This window comes from Blennius ocellaris (genome assembly GCF_963422515.1).
Source record: "Blennius ocellaris genome assembly, chromosome: 18".
Classification (NCBI taxonomy): Eukaryota; Metazoa; Chordata; class Actinopteri; order Blenniiformes; family Blenniidae; genus Blennius; species Blennius ocellaris.
The window spans coordinates 10,746,801-10,766,189 of NC_137667.1; the positions used below are offsets into that span (position 1 = coordinate 10,746,801).

General features: G+C 42.3%; 1 protein-coding gene across 1 annotated transcript in view; it reads left to right on the plus strand.

The window, feature by feature from the left end:
* Positions 1-5,618: 5,618 nt before the first annotated feature.
* The window catches only part of slc24a4b (solute carrier family 24 member 4b), a gene marked incomplete at both ends in the record, with an annotated part of 38,893 nt that continues 25,122 nt past the window's right edge, over positions 5,619-19,389 (plus strand). The window contains 2 exons of the mRNA XM_080513655.1: positions 5,619-5,775; positions 12,723-12,827. Of these exons, the coding sequence (XP_080369781.1) occupies positions 5,619-5,775; positions 12,723-12,827 (262 nt within the window). The remainder of the gene's footprint in view (positions 5,776-12,722; positions 12,828-19,389) is intronic.

Sequence of the window (19,389 nt, forward strand, 5' to 3'; positions counted from 1 at the left end):
CATGATGAATATTTTATTTTTCCTGCAGCTGGCTGAGGAGCCTTTGTAAGGAGTAAAATCAGCAGCTCTCCAGGGACTCTCTCTCTCTCTCCCTCTGTGTGTTTGTGTGTGTGTGTGTGTGTGTGTGTGTGTGTGTGTGTGTGTGTGTGTGTGTGTGTGTGTGTGTGTGTGTGTGTGTGTGTGTGTGTGTGTGTGTGTGTGTGTGTGTGTGTGTGTGCGCGCGGGCGTGCGCACGCATGTGCACCCACACCAAGCTTGTACTGTACTGTTAGTACCAGCCGTTGGCTAAAGTGGGCTCAGTGGTTGGCAGGTTGTGTAAAATGACAAAAAAGAAGGGTTCAGAGCTGCAGATATTCATCCCTCCATCTGTCTACTAGCTTCCGATAATTAGTAAAATAAGAGTAACAATGCCAGGAAATGCTTCACTGGAAGGTGCAGGGACATCCTTCTTTGGCAAAGTGTCAGTTGGTCATTTCTGTCCACCATATGCACGAAAACACTTCAGCAGAGTCAGCTCGGCGAGTCCATGGGACATCCCAACACAGTGCAGCCATTGTGCAAAACACTGTAAAGGACATACTGTATTCCAACCGCCCTTCTCTGTAGTGTATTGTATTGCATGGAAAAGGTTGGAGGAGGGGTATATTTAAAGATACATACAAAAAAGGAATGCATGCCTTTGATAGACATAGAGATAACATAAATGTTTTTCACCCGTACTTATCAGAGAGACCATGATAACTGGAGGAAACAAAGTCTGCTTAGTGATAGTTCTGAAGTTGTTAAATCATCTCACTCAATCATTGATGAATCAAATGTCTAAGTCCTCATAATTGAATTCTAGTAATATTAAATTACCCTGATTATAGGACGACCACCCTTTTACGGGGCTCATATTTGGAAACAGATCCTGTAAAAAGCAAATCTTGTTTTTATGAAGGAAAACATTTAGTTTTCACCAAATGCAGATGATAAAAGCTCATCAAATTAAACCATATATGGCACATTTATAAATACCTCTAAAGAGACACAGACACACGCACAGACTTGCACAACTTTGCCAAAGTTCTCAGATGTTAGTAGTATACAGGTATCTTGCACAGATCCTCGATCTTTCTTGTTTCTCTCCTGTTATCTTTGCTCTCATGATCTGGTCCTACCTACTTTTCCCATAGTTACCCTTTTCCCCTCATGCAAAAAAAATCGAAACACAGCATTTTAAAACTTTAATATGGCTTACTAACAACAGCTGTAGCTGACTTGTCATCACCACCAAGTCACTTTGGGCTTGACTGGCCCAGGCATGTGGATAACAACTAACACACTTAACACCATGGAGAAAAGTTGGAGTAATGAAAATCTGATTGAAAACTGAAAAACGTATTACTGAGAATATACAAGTGAACTAGTCCATTTTAAGTGCAATGAAGGGGCAAGTAAAGGACAATATATCATAACAGGAAGTGTAAAAATGGGCTTTGAAAGAACGATTTGATTGTGCGAGCCTTATGTCCTTAGGCAGGTCGTTCCAAAGTCAAAAAGTCCTGATGGCAAGAAGCTGTATTTACTATATCCTCTGCTCCATTCAGTCTCTATTATTGTATATAAATTGTTTTTGATTGTCCATACAGTGCCTTTAAATGATCTTGTGTTTTTCCTCTGTAGTTAAATGACTGAAATGCTGGATTACATTAACTCTCACATAGAAGAGATGGAAGGACAAAAACAAAAGCAGCTCCATAAGTCACACATTTACCTGAGCTCGGAGACATTAGCAGCCAAGATAAGGTTAGGTGAAAGAAAGCTCTAGTTGATGTTTCATTCAGAAGAGAAACATTGAATTATCCAATTTTTTCTAAATGCATGTCTTACAATCTGGAAATGACTATCAATGTGATCTGATCAAAAGAGATGGAAATGCTTCTAAAAGGCCCTCTTGGTGAGGTCAGCTTTCAACATCAAAGACGAAACTGTTTCATTTCACATCTCTTATTCCCATATCAGCATGTAGAGGTACTCTAATGGGACTTGGGTAATTTTGGTTTCTCAGATCTTTGAAAACTCACAACATGTTACTATTACATACAGCATGAGATGATAAACTGTTTAATGCTATAAACTCAAAATTTGGCTCTTGACAGCTTTGGGAAAGTACATTTACCGTACATGCAGTGGTGATTTGCAACAATGAACTGGAGGCTCTGTCTTTAAAACAGCTTCATGGTTACAAACACATTATGTAAAGTGTGCTTCGGGTGTATTGCGCTAACGGTGTGGATCTTAATCACTGCGTTAAACTAGTCAATAGACTGCATGAATCACTCCTGCAATAACAGCTGAGAGCTGAAATGAGCAACACAGAGGCAAATGACTATTGTTGTGCAACAAAAAAACACAGTTCATTGTGAACACACTTGACACAAAGTCATTAGTGATCTGCAGTGCAAGGACACGACTCATGTTTGGCATTTATATCAAACAGCACATTTACATTACTCTGACTGCTCCTTTTGACATCTGCCCACATTAAAACACTCCCACAAAGCCAATCTCTGACGGTCTCCCCTGCAGCTAAGACCACAGTTCTCACTCGTCATTATCTCAGCTGATCAGCCGCCATTCACTGGGACCTGCAAAAAAGGCAAAGGAGGCCGTGTGTATGTTTGACCGAGTAAAGCAGTGGCTAAATCTCCGTAAGCAGGGCCTGGCACTGCTCTCCCATTGCCTGCCTGCTGTGTGGGCAGGGGCCTGGAGGGGACTAATCCCTTGGCATGGGCACGAGTCACACATGGTGTGTATGTTTCTCTGTGCGTGCATGCATGTGTTTGTGTGTGTATGCAGACGACCCAAGCTCCGGGATGAAAACGCGACCTGGCGACAGTCGTAAAGACAAAAACTAACAACCCACAACGCCTTCCCCATTTAAATAGCAGCCTTCATACAAGCGCCTTGGAGGCTTCTTAAGGAGGACGGGTTAATGCTTTTGGAGGACTGCCGCACTCTGTACCGACAGCACTGATCTTACATAACTTTTCAGTCTGCTGGAGATTGCATCGGACTATGGCACCTTTGACCCCAACATGATGCTCAGTTTTTGCTTAAGTGGGCAGCAGAGGCGATGGTAGAAAGAAGACATGCTGTTTCAGTCTCGTCAACCTGGGCATAAATATGGCTCTGAGGGCACGGCAGCTTTCCTGTCTGTTATCCTGGCAGCCAGGATGACCTGCAGCGGGCCCGGAGGCAGTAAGGGCAGTCTGTAGCCACACAAGTCCTCCAATGTGGCTCTGCTCTTGATAATTGCAAGGTACTCAAGTGTCAAAGCAGGATCTTCACATTATCGGCGCTGCCCTTATTTTCAATCTTTCTTTGAGAAGGTTGCCACGTCCTCTCTCATTCAATTTATTTGACTTTTTTTGGAAGCAGCTACAGTGCTTCAGACCTCTATCACAACAGACAAAGGTTACTTCATAAAAATTGATTAGGCTTGTAAATTACTCGGGTTTTTGTGGGCTCACGGTCATGATCATTAAGTATTTTACACATCTCATAAGCAAAGCATGCATGGAAGAGTGCATCTGTGAAAATGCTGTTTAGCAGAGGCCCAATTTCACTTGATATATGTTTTCTGTTTTAACAAAGGCAACTGTAACCTCTGGATTAGAACCACCACTTTCACAGTACCAAGCCAATGACATTGTATGACCTTGATGCATTATAATCAGGGTAATCTAGTTCTTACTCGAAAAGTTGAAATTCTTGCATAAAACCACCAACAAGAGCACTTGTAGAGCTGACGGAAAAAAGCCCCAAGCAACAATAGTGGTGGGATTAAATTGGATAAGCTAATTTTTTAGATGTTTTCCTCATCAATCTACTGTAGAAAAGCAAAAAGGCATATTGTTGAAAGTTAGGAAGTGCTATAATTTATGAAAGATGTTGCTGAATGGCTTTCAATCCAACACATTTTGAAAAATAATTAACTGTTCTTTTTCTTGAAAGAGAATAACTCTGGGAAATAGTGTGGCGCATTATCCCAGCCACAACATTAAATTACATATTGATCTGCCCATGCAATGTACACTTCAGAGTCCAGAGAATAACTGTCTTCAATTATTTCCCATAACACAAAATGACAGCTCCAGGTGAGACAGCTAACACCAAATAGGTGTTGGGCAAAACCTGACCTTCACCACCAATTGCCTTGCAGGACTCTGCAAGTCTTCAGTTGGCCCATGTGAGTGACATAAGTTGCAAAATATCACACACTAATTAGAGGTGAAGCTGCAGACAAATCCAGTTGAACTTTGTGTTGTCTATCTTCCCTGCTTTGGTTTCATCCAATTCAGAGTTGGAACCCAGTGTACCCTGCCATGACAGGGTACGCTCAGGACATCACTGGGAAAACAGACATACATACTCATACAGGAAAGTTAGGGTCAATGATCAGCTTCAAATTCATGTTTTGGACTGTGAACACACAGGGAGAACCTGCAAACTCTGCACAGAAAGGCCCAATACCCTCTTTCTATGACATGAGAAACACTTCATTATCAATCATAAGCCAAAAACAAATTGTTTCATTATTGTAGAATTGGAGAATGCGTGCACTGATGCAGCATGGCAGGTGACTGGCAGACCACTGAGCAGAACGACTGCCCTCCGCAAAGATGTTGAGAGATGGTTTCGTAACAACAGCAACGTGGTGGCATCACAGGTTCGCTTGTATTTGGAGAAGCGTGATCAGGCTTATTAGGTCACTGGGTGTTGGAAAAAGAAGTAAAATATCGCACGAGTCCAGGGTCCAGATCGATGCGCAGCTGCGAGCCACCCCGGGGAAAGTTAAAAAGGAGTGCGGATTCATCGGAGAGGGACGAGGAGGGCAGCTGGCTGAGCAGCGAGCGGACTGTCCGCTTATCGTCAGCTCGGCTTTTCTGCACCGAGAGAGGGATTCACGTGAAGGGGGAGGCGCCCGAGCGAGGCACGACCGCCATCCCAATCCAACAATTAACCTTGATGAACACAGATTGGTTTCACTTATCCGGCGCAGGTGCGCGTAAGGGGGGGTGAGGAGGGGGGTGTTTGCGCAACGACGCAGCTGGGCGACTCCACGTTTGTGACCGGACTCTGACGCATTTTATGCAAAACAGAGAAACTACTGCTTACTAGAGAGAGAGAGAGGGAGAGAGATAGAGGGAGGGAGTGGAAGAGAGCGAGGGAGAAATATTGCAGCTGATCTTTATTCACGGGACAGGGTGGTTTTTGAAATGGGAGCGTATCCGGCACTCTCCTCCATCTGAATTCAGGAGCGTCGCGGAATTGATTTAGGGAACTACATCGGAATTTGACCGCTGTGTCATTGCCTAATTCACCAGTCCCGGCAGCTGCAAGGCATCTCCTTTAAGCACCGAGGAGGAGAAGAGGACGAAGGAGGAGGTAAAAGTGTCCTCTTTGCGCACTGGACGGCTTGAAATGAGGACCATATCCCGGTTGTGTTCCGCGTGAAGAGACACAAACGGGGCGGCAGTTTTTTTTTTTTTTTTTTTAGTTTTTTTTTTTACTCCTTCTCCCGGCTCTCAAGGACGTATAAAAAAAGTGGCCCGCCGGCCGAACTGTGGAGCATGGACCGGGACGACACCGTGAGCCCGTCCAAAAAGACAGTCATGTCTAAGATATTTAAAGTTCGCAAGAGGAGGGAGATGCTATTCGTCCAGGTGTGCTTCATCTGCAGTGTCCTCTTCGTGGTGTGGAGCATGTCGGCGGTGTTGACCAAAACAGGTGAGTGTAAAGGGGGGAGTGAGGGAGGAGGAGCGGGGTGGTGGTGGGGGTGTGTGAGAGGCGATCCACCGGAGGACGGACAGAGTCGCTCGCAGATCTGCAGTGGAATCACGCACCCACATGCACAGCAATTATTGTAATCACTGGAAATCTATGTATCGATCAGAAAGGCTCCAACGACACGCTTTAATGTCAAGGGCATCGCATTTAAACAGAGGAGGATCAGCTCCATTGGAGGCAGCGGCTGTTTCCCCCTCTGTTGGTGAAGTGTGCAGCATTTTCCATCAATCTGAATTGTACGCTGCGTTTCTGGCCCAGTTCACTTCTAGAAGTCGGCTGCACGTGTTTTTATTTTTTATTTTTAATTCTCCATTGGAGTATAGGGTTTATATGCGTCTCTTTGACCGTGACTGCCGCAGTGTGCGCGCCGTTGTCGCTGCACGTTTTTTTTTTTTCTTCCCCCAAATTGATGCCCAGAATTACTGCACAGCACATGCCCCACTTGCAACAAGATGGATCAGGTGTAGCTTGGCACGCAAACGGGCTGCGGGGTGAGCTCGCACCAAGTCAGGGATCCTTTTCTCGTTTTGCCTTGCAAAGCCTGGCTGTTTGACGCCGGGCGCGTTGTCAGCCATACATTGGAGCTCGGGATCGTGGCTTGATGCTGGAATCATCGCGTCTGGCCCGGGGCTGCTCTCTCTCTCTCTCTCTCTCTCTCTCACACACACACACACACACACAAGCGAATGTAGGCACACTGGATCACGAGCATCATTACGCTCGCAATTATAATTTTTTTGCCTGGCGATCGAGGGATGCCGATTTTTACGCAGAGGCCACCGAGGATGATTTGGGGGGTGGGGGGGTGTAACCACTGGGTAGCATTCGCTCGCGGGATGCTGAAATATTCATAGACAATGTTCGAGTTTTGCGCGACTCTGGTGATCGATCATGCATGATGCGTGCGATGCTCCCGTGCGCGCGCCCTTGCGCGCACACACACTTCAAACAACATGCACACATGTGAAAACTCTCACCGCCGGCCCGTGCAAACACTGACACGCAGAGCATCCCACACAGGCTCACACACCGTTATGTAATCTAGCGGCCAACCTTGACATTTTGCTGCTGAAGAATGATATCTGACACACCACTGGGATCACAGGTTAACTGCACAAATCACATCCTCGGGACAGTGGTGCTTCATGTGAGGGGACTGTACAGGGCCTAAATGAATGTTAACACTCAAGAGACATGGTGCCGCATCCAAAGGTGCGTGTTCTTTCTCATGACGAGGGCTCGAGTGTTTGCCTCCTATAACCAACCTATGACTCAACCCCAGACCCAGTTGTGGAATCTGTCCATCTGTACCCACTTAGGCTTCAAGCTTGAAAGCAGCTGTAAATTCACTACCGCTACTGCTTGACTGTAGATCTCCAACAGACGTATTGGGAGTTTTATTAATTACATTAAAAACAACAAGAGGCTTAAAAGATTATTCTGGAATGATATCATACAGGCCAGTACAAACCTCTTATCTCCAAAGGCAAGCTGTGGAAGCCAAAGTACCTCCACCCCTCCCCATGGTCACTAATAGCTTGCCTTTTTTTTTTCTCATTTAATCAAGTTTTCCTGACCCACACTGTCATGTGAAGGCATTTGACAGAAGGCTTTCTCATGAGTTTCAGCTGGTTTGACCACCGGCTGCAGTACTGGTGGGATTTCAAGGTGACATGCATGAAAGGGAAAACCAGAAATCCCCTTTGAACCACGAGACCCAAAGCTGAGTATAATCAAATCTAATTGAATAGCTGTAACCTTCTCATTTTTCAACCATCATAACGGGCAAGCATTTGTCATGTCAAAGTAGAAAAAAAAAAAAGGCCAAACTGTGGCCTGTGCTTGCTACTCATTTGATTGATAGTAGTCTGGAGAGGGAGGGGGGGGGCAATGATGTGCTGAATGGTCCAGATGGATGGGATTTGATGTACTACTGCTGGGTTACGTCTCCATGAAGAGGGGTGGGGCGCAGCATGCTGTCATGCATGCTGATAAGGCTGTGCGTATGTGATGGAGCTCCACACGGGAGATGAGAACAGGTGTTTTTGGAAGCGGGGCAGGGCCGAGCTCTGACAGGTAGCTGCAGCAGGCTGGCTGTGACGATGAAGGGTGGCTGTGGGTATGCGTGAGGGGACGGAACGAGCTGGAGGAGATCTGTTTGACAAAAGGAAAGTGAATACTCGGGGCTTGTTCACAGTGCGGAGGGACTGATGGATGGTTGTCCTTGGTCCATCTCCCTCCTGAACAGTGCTGGAGGATGACATTACCACTGTGCTGTTATTGCGTGCCCACTCTGCTGCTCAGTGTTGCCAGCGAGACATGGAGTTTCAGCCGTTTATAAACCTAGTCTTCCTTTTGTTTTGTTAAAAAAATAAATAAACGGGACAACCACAGTTTGTGCATGTGCTTGATTCTCTTTAGATTGCAGTGAGTTTTGCACATTTGCATTAAACTCCTCCCTCCCTGTGCACTAAAATATGAACACATGCTAAGATGTCCTCACCCACAAGACTGTAATCTCTCTACCAAACGGCCACTGTTTCCGCACGCTAATTGTGGGGACACATGCATGTTTTTATTTCCTCCAACACACCCTTTTCAAATGAACTGAGGGTTATCAAGCTTCAGCAGTGCTTGCTGGTCATTCAGTTGAATCATTTGTGTTTGAGCAGGAAGACGCAGAGACGTGCAGAGCAGGGGCACCTCTGGAATCTGTATTAAGAAACACAGATGTAAGCTGTCTCTTGCTACCTACAGGGTTGTACAAACAGAACATGTGCGGCTGAGGTGTTAGGGTATTTTGTTGAAAAGGTAACAGTGCCAAGGTTGGCAAATGTAAAAAGAATCGATGCAGACTGTCACTTAAAAAAAAAAAAGACCCTCAAAATTCAGCATTTTGTTGACCCTACCATCCACCCTAATGATGACACTCGGTCTTCAGAAGAAAGTAATATTGACTATGCTAATGCCAATATTACAATCTGGAGAAAATAAACAGAAGTTGTTATGAAACGACAAGGTCAGTCTTTACAACATGATTAATGAACAAACTGTAGCCAATTGATAAGGGATATCTTCAAATTTACAATAGATAACTCTTAAAGTCTTGGACCATTGGTGTAAAACATCTTTATTCCAGCAAATATGAATGACCTTCAAGAAATCTGTGGTGTTAATTCATCTTCCTTCTGTTCAGAACTACTATAGCCAGAAGAGGAAGCTGTATACATGTCTGGCTCCTCTGGATTTTGCTATTTCACTTTAAGTTCACTAATGAATAGGCCCTTCAGAATAAACCTCTTTATTTGTAACTCCTGTTTCCATTTACAGATCAGACGGGGGTTCTTGAACAGTGCACAGTAACTATGGCTGAATGTTTTGTACAAACAACTTAGGGGCTTTTCTTAAAATGATCATACTTGTAATTTGTGAGAACTGTTGCCTTCATCAAAATAGTTTTCAGTGCTTCAGTTAAAATCCTTCATTCCCTTAAGAAATGCCTTATTTTTTTGGTCAATAATAGACAGAAGAAGGAATGAATTGTAATCTTACTACAGGGCTCAAACTAATTGTCTTTAATCATGCATTTTTCAAATTTAAATGCCAAAATGAATAGCAAATGTGGTTTAGCCTTTTCTTGTATTCCAAAGTGACCACTTGTTTGAAAGATCAGTATTTCTCACAAACAGAAACGGGACAACTTGTAGTTCACTTTGTGAAGGTGAGAAAGAGGATGCAGAAGTGTGAAAAACACATCCTTGTAAATTGTTGCATGAATAAAGCAGTTGATAATTGATTTCACCTCAAGACTGTCATCAACGACAAATCAAATTAATACCAGTTTTATTTCTCTGTCCACAAAAAAAAAAAAAAAAAAAAATCTGAAATTAAATTTCCCTAAGCAGGGGAAGTGTGTGCCTTCAAAATCTTTATAACACCAAAAATGAATTTCTGGACATGAAAGATGGAGATGATTAATCAAAACAAGTCATCTGGGAAAAGAGTGTGGATGGTTGAGCCAGCAGCATCATGCCCACAACAGACTGAGGCTCTTATTTTACCCGCGGTCTGCAGCGTAGTTCGGACAGCATCATGTCTTCATTGTTTTTTCTCTTTTTGGATGCTTGGCAGCGGGAGCGCGGTATCCTCATGGGCACGTGTAGTCATCCTGCAGCGTGAAGCCTTCCAGGAAATGTTTGACTCACCCCCCAAAAAAATTAAATTTTCATAGTTGTGGTCAAGTGATTCCACTCATAACTGCCTGTATAAATTGTATTTAGAGGGACTGTCATGCACAATTTCCGCCTAAAAGTTTATTCTCCCCTCTCTCATCCAGTTATTGTACGGATGTGAAAGGTCAGCCCATGTGACTTGAACAATCCCTTCGTTGTTGGTCACGGTAAAAGCAGCACAAAGTCATCGCGGTCCACAAAACAGTCACATGTCTGATGTTTACAAAGTGGACTTTTTGCCCTCTTCTTGACATCAGATGGGGCGGCACCATGTTGTGAGCTCACGATTAAACTGAAGAAGGTGAAACAAGAGGCGGTGGAGGAGTGAAACGGAGCTGGTGTGTGAGATGGAACAGGTTGGAGTGATGACTGGAGGGTTTGGTCTTTATGGAGTGAAGAACTGTGGGAAGCAGCTGCAGTCTCCTTGCATGCAATCTGTTTATCCAGTGCCTGCTGATCTTCAGGCTGTCTATAGCGAAGGCCCTTTTTTGTGGAAATGTTCCTGTGACCGTTTGCATTGAAAATCCAACCTGTGCCACGTAGCAGGTTTGGGAAAAAAACAACAAACAACAAACATGAGATTGATGTCACTGGAGTAGAAGATGAGTAACGGTGCATAAAAGAAGAAAATTCAGCATGAAAAATTACTCCGGTTAATTGCGGAGTTTATGAAACTAAACCTTTTTATTCTTTCCAGACGACAACCGACAGACACTGAATTGTAGTGTCGGTGCAGTTTCCCGTAGCTCCAGAGAACATTTTAGCTTCTGTTTCCATTTTCCAGCTCACAACCTTTAATGTTTCGATGCTATCGTGTGTGTCTCTTCTCCTCTGAGGCAGATGTTTTGGGCTTAAACTGCTTTAATAAACAGACTGCATGCAACCTGTCGTACACCTGAAGTTAAACTAAAATGGCAAGTAAATCCCAGAGTTCCTGAAATTTTGACGTCCTCTTGGTGGAGACCTCACCTGGAGGTGAATGGGTTAATGAATGATGCATCTCTAAATAAATGTATACGTTTCTTTGCTGGCATCAGCTACAGATTCACTAAACATTTGACATTAATGATATTTCACAGCTTGTTCCACTCCAGCATGACCAGAATAATCAGTTTTTGCAGCGTTCAAACATTGCAGGATATAAGTTGGACCGCCTCTATATGCACATTCTCATTTTCTTTGATGTAACGTCGGTGTGAATAATCAGTTTAAATCCATTAACTGCTTACTTGATAAGGAAAGGAGAACACCATCTATGCCCCTTCATTGAATTCACACTGTCTGTTTTGATATTACACTAGATTTCTTTCCAACAGTGTTTTGATAAATTTTCTTTGGGTAACTTAATGAGAAATGCATGGAAGGCCAAACTGTGGTTTACATTTTTATGAACCCGCGATGGTGCTTTTTATTTCAAATGCCTGTTGGAAATAATGCGATTTCAAGCTGAATGTGGACTTGCAACTTCTTTATGAAAAACATTGGAGATCACAACCTGCTGAAGTAGTCAAAACTACAGCTCCAGATGTAAATAAAAAGCACCTTTTTTTGGTTGTGCAGACCTGGGATTCTTCCTAAATTTTGACGCGTCTACCTTTTTTATGCTGAAGAGCGTTTGTCTACCAGAATTTGACACTTTATAGGTCTGCAGCCTTTCTCGGAGGCACACTGGGGGGGGGGGGGGCTTGCCAAAAATATTGGGGAAACGCTTGATTATTCCATAATTCAATCAAGTGTAAAAACTATATTCAACTAAAATGAAAAACATAACATGTTTATTGGTTGGAAAAGTACAATATTTCTATCAACTACCAAGTATTTTTAAACCTTTTCTTTGAGGCTAACAAAACTATCTTCAGAGTCGCACTCGGCTCCGTGTTTGTCTCCATATTACTTCCCCGACATTCCCACTGTCGAGGGAAATTGTGAATTTACTGCTGCGATAAGTCTTCCACAATCATAAATGTGTAATCCATATCTTTAAGCCAGACAGTGGTGGCCCAATAATAAACGACCTGTATATGGATTAAACTCAGACCATTGGTCCTCTGGGTATTCTCAAGTGCCCGCTCATAACTGTGCATACAGCAGCGCTGATTAATCATGCTGCTGTGATTTGCTGCTTCCTTGCCTTGACATTGTGCTTGTTTGGCAGCATTTTATGAAAAGTGAAAGTTTCCTCCTCTTAACGGTGTAAACTTTTTTTTTTTTCCTCCATAATTTGGGAGTGCTGTTTTGCCATTTTTTTCTGTCATTAGAGGCTTAAGAGCAGTTTAATGGGGGAAAAAAAAAAGAAACTCTCACCACAAAAACATAATGGCACAGCTGCATTTTCATATCGCATTGCTGCTGCAGGATGAGAACGTCATATCTACATAAATGAAAACTTTTAAGGGATTAAAGGCAAGCAACGATTAATAATCGTGATCATGGATGTTTTGGGTCACAAAACATAACAAGTCTGTGCAGCCATGTTAGCCGTGATTGCAATTTCTGAAAATGTGCAAAATGGAGTTTCGGCAAAAGAAAAGGCTTTCAGGACTGTTCCAGGAGCTTTAACCTCCAGCATGTTGTGTTCTGTGGATTTGGCTACAAGCTTAGCGGCTGTATTTATGTAAATGTTTGATAATAAAAGCTGTTTATATTCTGTTTCAGGACATGGGATGATGGTGGAGGGACATCCGGACGTTGAACGCTGGGGGAGGCGGCTCATGGCGTCCACGTTGGAAAACGGAACTGACAAGAACTGCTCAGAACCAGGTATGCCGTTTCCAATAACATGCTCTTCACTTTAGTTTTTTTTTTTAATTAATGACTTACCTTTTTGTCATGAGTTAGAAGTTTGGACAAAAAAAGCATAAAAATCAGGTCAAAGCTTCCTGTTTATTGCCAAATCATTGAAAGAAATTGCCCATTAGTTATTGTCTTTCGTTGAGCTCTTACTTCCAATAGTGTGGGCCGGGAACCTCAAGGGTAGATGAAGCAAGACGAAATGTAAACCATGGAAAAAAAGGATAGCAGAACTCCTTAGTGTGTAAACAATCTTGTCGAGGTTCAGATAATGTTTTTTTGCTAGAAATCCTGAAATGGATTTTGGGCAGTTGTATACGCCTTTAAATTGATTTTTGTATGTATAAATAACTTGTCAAGCTGTACCTTTGAGTCAAATAACTGTCTGGGGTTCAGTGAGTGCCAATAAAGGGTAAAATGACCAAAGAATGGAGGAAGTGTGAAAATTACTTTATATTCAGCATCAGGACCAAATCACAAAAATCCAAACTGCCACAGTGATTTGAAAGGGACGTCTTGCTTAAGGGTCTGCAGCTCCAGAGTGTCTTTGTAGTGTCTTCTCATCAAATGACATGCATATGGTTGTTTTTATTTAACTGCACAACAATTCTTTGTAAAAATCTCTGATCAGATGGTTTGAGGTGACAAATAGGACATATAAAAAGTATGCGACTACTTTTCATTGCAGGGGATTAATGTCTATTGGACCAAAGTCCTCAAAACACTAACCACAGAAACTTGTTTAATTTCATGTGGCGTTTCACTGCCAGTCATACCCCATTGCCTGGGTGTTTAATGTGTGAATAAAAATTAACAAAGAAACAATAAATGCATATGAGCTAAAAATGGGAATCCTAATAAATTCTTTTGGTCTGTGGTGTTGTCTACTCTGGTCCTAGTCATTGAGTTTTTTAGAGGGAGCTACACTCCAGAAAACTGTTTAGACTTTTATTAACGAAATTAGCAAGTGGGGCATTGGGTTGTATTTAACTGCACGTAGGTGTTGGAGTGACATGGGTTAGAATCCAGGATTCGGCAGGAAGGACATCTGGTGTAAAAACTTGCAGTCTGTGCTGCAGTGTTTATGACTTTCAGTGGCAAACACTGTAAAAGGGACAGCTGAACAGACATTGACTAAAAAGAGAAGGTAAACTAAAGCATTGTGCCATGTTGTCTTCTCGGTTATAAATGAAAATGAATCCCACAACACTGGCAGATTACTGCACTCCTTCTCCCTGATGCTAATGATCTGTTTGTAATGGTGGCACTGCCAAACTCAACTCAATCCCACTGTATGTCAATGCTATGCAAAGCCTCATGTCAGACATGGATATCTTATCAATGCCACCCAGATACTAATGGATTATATGATCTCATTCAGTCAGTCATAATAATTGGAGGCAGGGGACGCACAGTCTTTCATGCTCAGACCTGTAATCGAACATTTACCTTTTTTAAAAAGTGCAGAATATTTCAAACACTCCTTCAAATGAATCCTAATGTTGCTTCTTTGTTGTAAACCAAGAACTGTTGGCAGACTGCTGTTAATGCCTTCTCCTGCTATAACCAAGCAGCTCCCCAAAAATCAGCCAGTACTCATGATTTGCATTTTTCTACAATTATACTGTCTGCCAAGATCTCTTTGTGTTTGGACAAAGTGGAACCATACAAAGTCCTTATTCAAACAAATTCAACACTTTCCACATGCAAGTTTGACATTGTCAAAAGAATAATTGTCCTCTCTGCAGCAGCTCTGATTGGAGACATTTCACTGGGTATGACTAATACAGTCTGAAGATAAATACCTTAATTCCTGTCTGTAATTAAAATATTTTTACAAGGAATATTAAAATGGTGGGGAAATGTTGGGGAGGTGGTGGCATTTTAGCTAATTTATTGTATAAATTCCATAGTTGATTTAAAAAAAAAAAAAAAAAAATGTGTGACTCAGTTTAGATCATAAATAGGGATATTGATTATGTTATTGCCCCTTAATGCATGCCATTCTCTGTAATTAGTTATATAGGACTGACGCTGCTGACATCTGCATCAGGGCCCAGAAAACATAAAAAATATTATCCTTCATGGCATTATTGATTTGGTGCACATGCGGCAGTGGAGGAAAAGTTGCGTTAAGCCATAATGTGTATTTTCATATCATTTGAATGGCCTCAGCCTGACGAGTTTCCTTTTTTCCAAACACTGACTCACATGGGCTCTCTGGGATCCTGCATGACTCAGTTTAAGAGCTCCAGAGCTGCCAGAGATAGTTCAGTCCCATTTGACCGTGTCTTATAAAATATATATACATGTGCCACTGTGATATTGCCAGCTGTACAGAATTTAGGCGTTGCCTACATGTCAACTTGTGGCTTTTCTACGTAGAGGGTTATTCTGCTAAATATGAGGATTTGTAATGGCATATGTATTTGACAAGCGCGTGGAGGATGAAAACCAGGACACGGACAATTTAGAAGTAATTTCATGTGTTAAATTTACTCTTTACTCTGCTGCATCACAAATGACTCAGTGAGGACGACGAGGCTATTACTTCATTACTGGTCACAGCAGGCAGAATCCCTCGGGGATTAGTGAAATCATCAGTATTGCAACCTGTTATTTTATATGTAAACAAGCATTTATGCACCACTCGTGCTGCACTTTTCAGTCAGACTGGGCCCTTTTTTTTTTTTTTTTCAGTGTGAACTTATTTCAAGTGCCAAATGAGAAGATTGGGTGCTGGAAGTTTTCCTCCTAATCCCTTAAGAGATTTTTTTCCTTTTTTTTTTTTTTTTAAACATTTAAACGTCTTCCACAGTGAAGTCATCAGACAACACTTGACGTCCCTCACATTTTTCATGGACGACACACTCCTCTTATCCCACCCGGGTTCTGCCTCGTCAGTGTAAGCTGATCATATGACCCTTTGTTCTTGGGTCTTGGTCTCGACATAATCCTGTCATAGTTGCACCTCAGCTGACACTCCACACTAATTTGGACCTCTGAGGGCAGTTTGTGCCGTTCCCAATGTAGTTGTGAGAGACTTTTGTCCTTGAGTGCACTTTCAAATTAGGTCAGCAAAAAGAGGCTTTTCTGGAGGTCTTAAGTTACACCTTTTTTTGGACACTTGGCAGTGCTATTTTTACGACGCTTGCAGGTTCTTCACCAACAATTCAACCTTGGTCTAAAAAGCTGGTTCTCTTTAGTGTTGGAGTGTCAAGATGAACTGAAGCGACTTGTCGTGCACAGCATTATGGTTAACTCAAGCTCTTGGTGCAGGACTTTTGCTTTTATTCAAAGCCTGTTGTCCATTTAGTGTCGACTCAGCTTTTAACCCACATTCACGAAGTGTAATTACATCATTTTATTCATAGGCACTTTAACTGTGGACTCATAAATGTCTAAACTCCTTGAGATGATGTAACACATCCGTTTTAAGTACATGAAGTATTCCTCATTGTATGCCCGTAGGGATTCTTTTTTTTAAAGCACCTTTCATATTATCAGAGGATTTTTGTGAACAGGGAACTTGAGGAACTTGATAAATTAGGCCAGCGTAACTCCCAAGTTGCCCATGCCACGTTTTTTTTCTGTGATTTTGTTCCATGCCCGTGAACATCTGACTCTCCGTCTGTATAAAACTGCAGTCAGTGGCTGAATTTACACAATTAAACACAAATGCAGTTTTTTAAAGGTTCGCTGGATTTTTTTTCTTCCTGGTACATTTACAGGGCATCCGTAATTACTCATATTTGTTGAACTTGCTCCTGGTTTATTGAAAGGTGATGTACAATATTTATATATATTGTAATGATGACACATCGGTTGCAAAAATCAGGAATAAAAGTGCTATGGACGTATATTCAAATCACACATGATTACGATCTTGGGTTAAAGTAAAAGTGCTTTAGTTGCACTTAAGAACAAGTGTTCATGTCCAGGAGGAAAGCCAAGAAGGTGTATTCTGAGTTGTTTGAAATGATCAACGTTGAGAAAGCGTAATGTATTTAATTTCCCATTTTCTGATGAGGTCACGAGCAAGCAGAGACTGATTCCACTCAAGGTCTCTGACTACTTGTGTGGTGCTCATGTGTGCATCATGTGGCTATGGAATGTTTTTCATAAAAAAATTTTGTACACTGCATTTTCTATTTGAATTGATCAAAACATGTTGACCGGGGGAGTGTTGTACTTCATTTTTCTTTTTTCCTCTTTTATTTAATTCAAATTTGTTTCTATTTCTGTGGGTTTTTTGTCATATGCCGTTTTATTTGACACTATTTTTTGAAATACCACTATTTGTAATAATTATGTCTGTAAAAACTCAAACTTAAGCCAAAAATAAAATCTGTAGGTTATGCTGAAGCATTTATGCATATAGAATATAAACTGTTTTCAAATAGTGTTTTTTTTTCTGCCCCCTGTGCAGCTAGTTTTTGTCAGCTGGAAGTATCGCTAACTTACTCTGGTTTAAGAATCAAATCTTAAGCAGTTTGATTATTGAATCTTCGCTAATCAACACATTTCTGACCTGGAGCACCATCTTGATTCATGTTGAAGGCAATCTTTTAGATGAGGCTGCAGTTCCTTTAATTAGTGAGTCTCCTATCACCGAGTCATGTGTTTTTCTTGATTCCCAGAGTAGTAGTTTGTTCACTGCTGAGGATCCAGCAGCAGGCCGGTGATGACACCGGTTCACAGCCCTGCGGGGGCCAGTCATGAGTGGAACTGGACTAGGCTGGTTGAGCATTATTATCAGAGGCTTACTCTTTATGCTGAGTGTGTGCAACATCTGAAGCTTCGGTTTAATTAGGACCCAGTTTGAGGGCTGCATAGATTACACTCGGCCAGCTTTGGTCTGTTTCCCCCCCCCCCGCCTCATTATTTCTGTAATCAGCGAGGGAGCCCTTTTCTGGATTCGTGGGGTGCTAATGTTGTTTTGCTTGTCCTGAGACTTGCGCTGCTCAGGCAGCCATTCATCAAAAGCAAGGCACTTTTATTAGCCAATCAGTAATAACTCTGAGAAAACATAAGGTGTAGTGCACCCTGCTTTGTGCTTTTGCTTGATCATAAACTTATGCTTCCTGTCTACAGTGAATTACATCACACGCTGTGGCTGGGACCATGTCTGAATACTCTTTAGTGAAGTATCACATGCATGCTTGGAGTCATACCACCCGGTGAGATCTTGCCTTCAAGCAGTGCCATAGTAAAAGGAACAAATTCACTCTTATTTCCCTCCCAAGTTTAGCAACTTGCACAAAAGTATTGGTTTGTTTAGTGTTGGACTGCAAATGCTTTGAAGCTGTTCCATGCTCTGTGCAAGGGACCTGATCAGACTTGTCACCTGAGAAATAACTCGATACTTTCTCGGAGGGCACAGAATATTAGATTATTACCTCTGATGTATTCCCTTCTTGTGTGGGATGGACTGATGCCAACTGTAGTGCACATAAAACTGTAGAGGGGGCAGAGCGCCGCGGTTAATGTTGTGTAGGACGAACAATTTTCCTTTTGATAAATGCTGTTAATAATGTATTGAAAACTCCCACTTGAGTGGCGTAATTGTTCTGATGGAAGCAGATGAGATTGTAGTGCAACTAAAGTGAACAACTATGGAAAGGGGTTTAGAACAGCTTGGATTGTACTATGATTTAATCGGATGGGATTTCATTATAGTTGTTTTAGATATGCCACTAATCTGCTCACAGGCAGGGGATGCGCATGTTTTTATGTATGGCATAAGATGTAGACGTGACATTTGTTAGCTTGAATATTTTGTTCCTGGCAGAACAAAAGGCAAGATTTCAGGATTCTGCTATTGGGCGATGTGGGCAAGGAATTTGGCGGCAGTGTTGACGGGTTTAGCAGTCCATCCATGTTGGAATGCAGGTTCGTCAACTCGAGGGAAACACCAGAAGGAGGCTTTTTAAAAGGGAATTACACAAGCTGGGATTATGCTGCTGTGCATAATGGAAACTGACCTCGCTTTGCTTCTCGCTTGCATGCCAACGATGGAACAATGCAGCAGAGAGACACGAGCACCTGCACTGAGCACTTTCCTGCATCTGACCTCTTTTAATTCATTCACATCCTGTTCTCTGTCAGCTTCACATTCGCACTGTCCTGCTTTTGGCAAACAACTGGCACTTTCATTAAAACCAAGGCTAGAAATGGGGGGGGGGTGGGAAGAAGAAAAAACACACTTGGCCAGCTTGCAATGCGCATGATTTTCGCAGAGCCGCGTCTCACCTCGGGGGAGATGTTTACCTATTTGTCTTGTGCACAGCTGAACGCATATGCTTCACAGCGGTGTCCCCTTTAGGTTATTGAACCAACAGCAAACTCTTGCATGTAGTTGCGTTCAAAACGATTGGAATTCATGCTTAAATCACAAGTGTAATCGGTATATATGCGAGTGTGTTCATGCAGGTGAAATTGTCTGCGTGTTTAAGAGCTTACATGAGCATGTGAGATCACTTGAACATGTGACGTGTGAGCATGTGAGTGTTGCCCCACAAGAGGATAACCA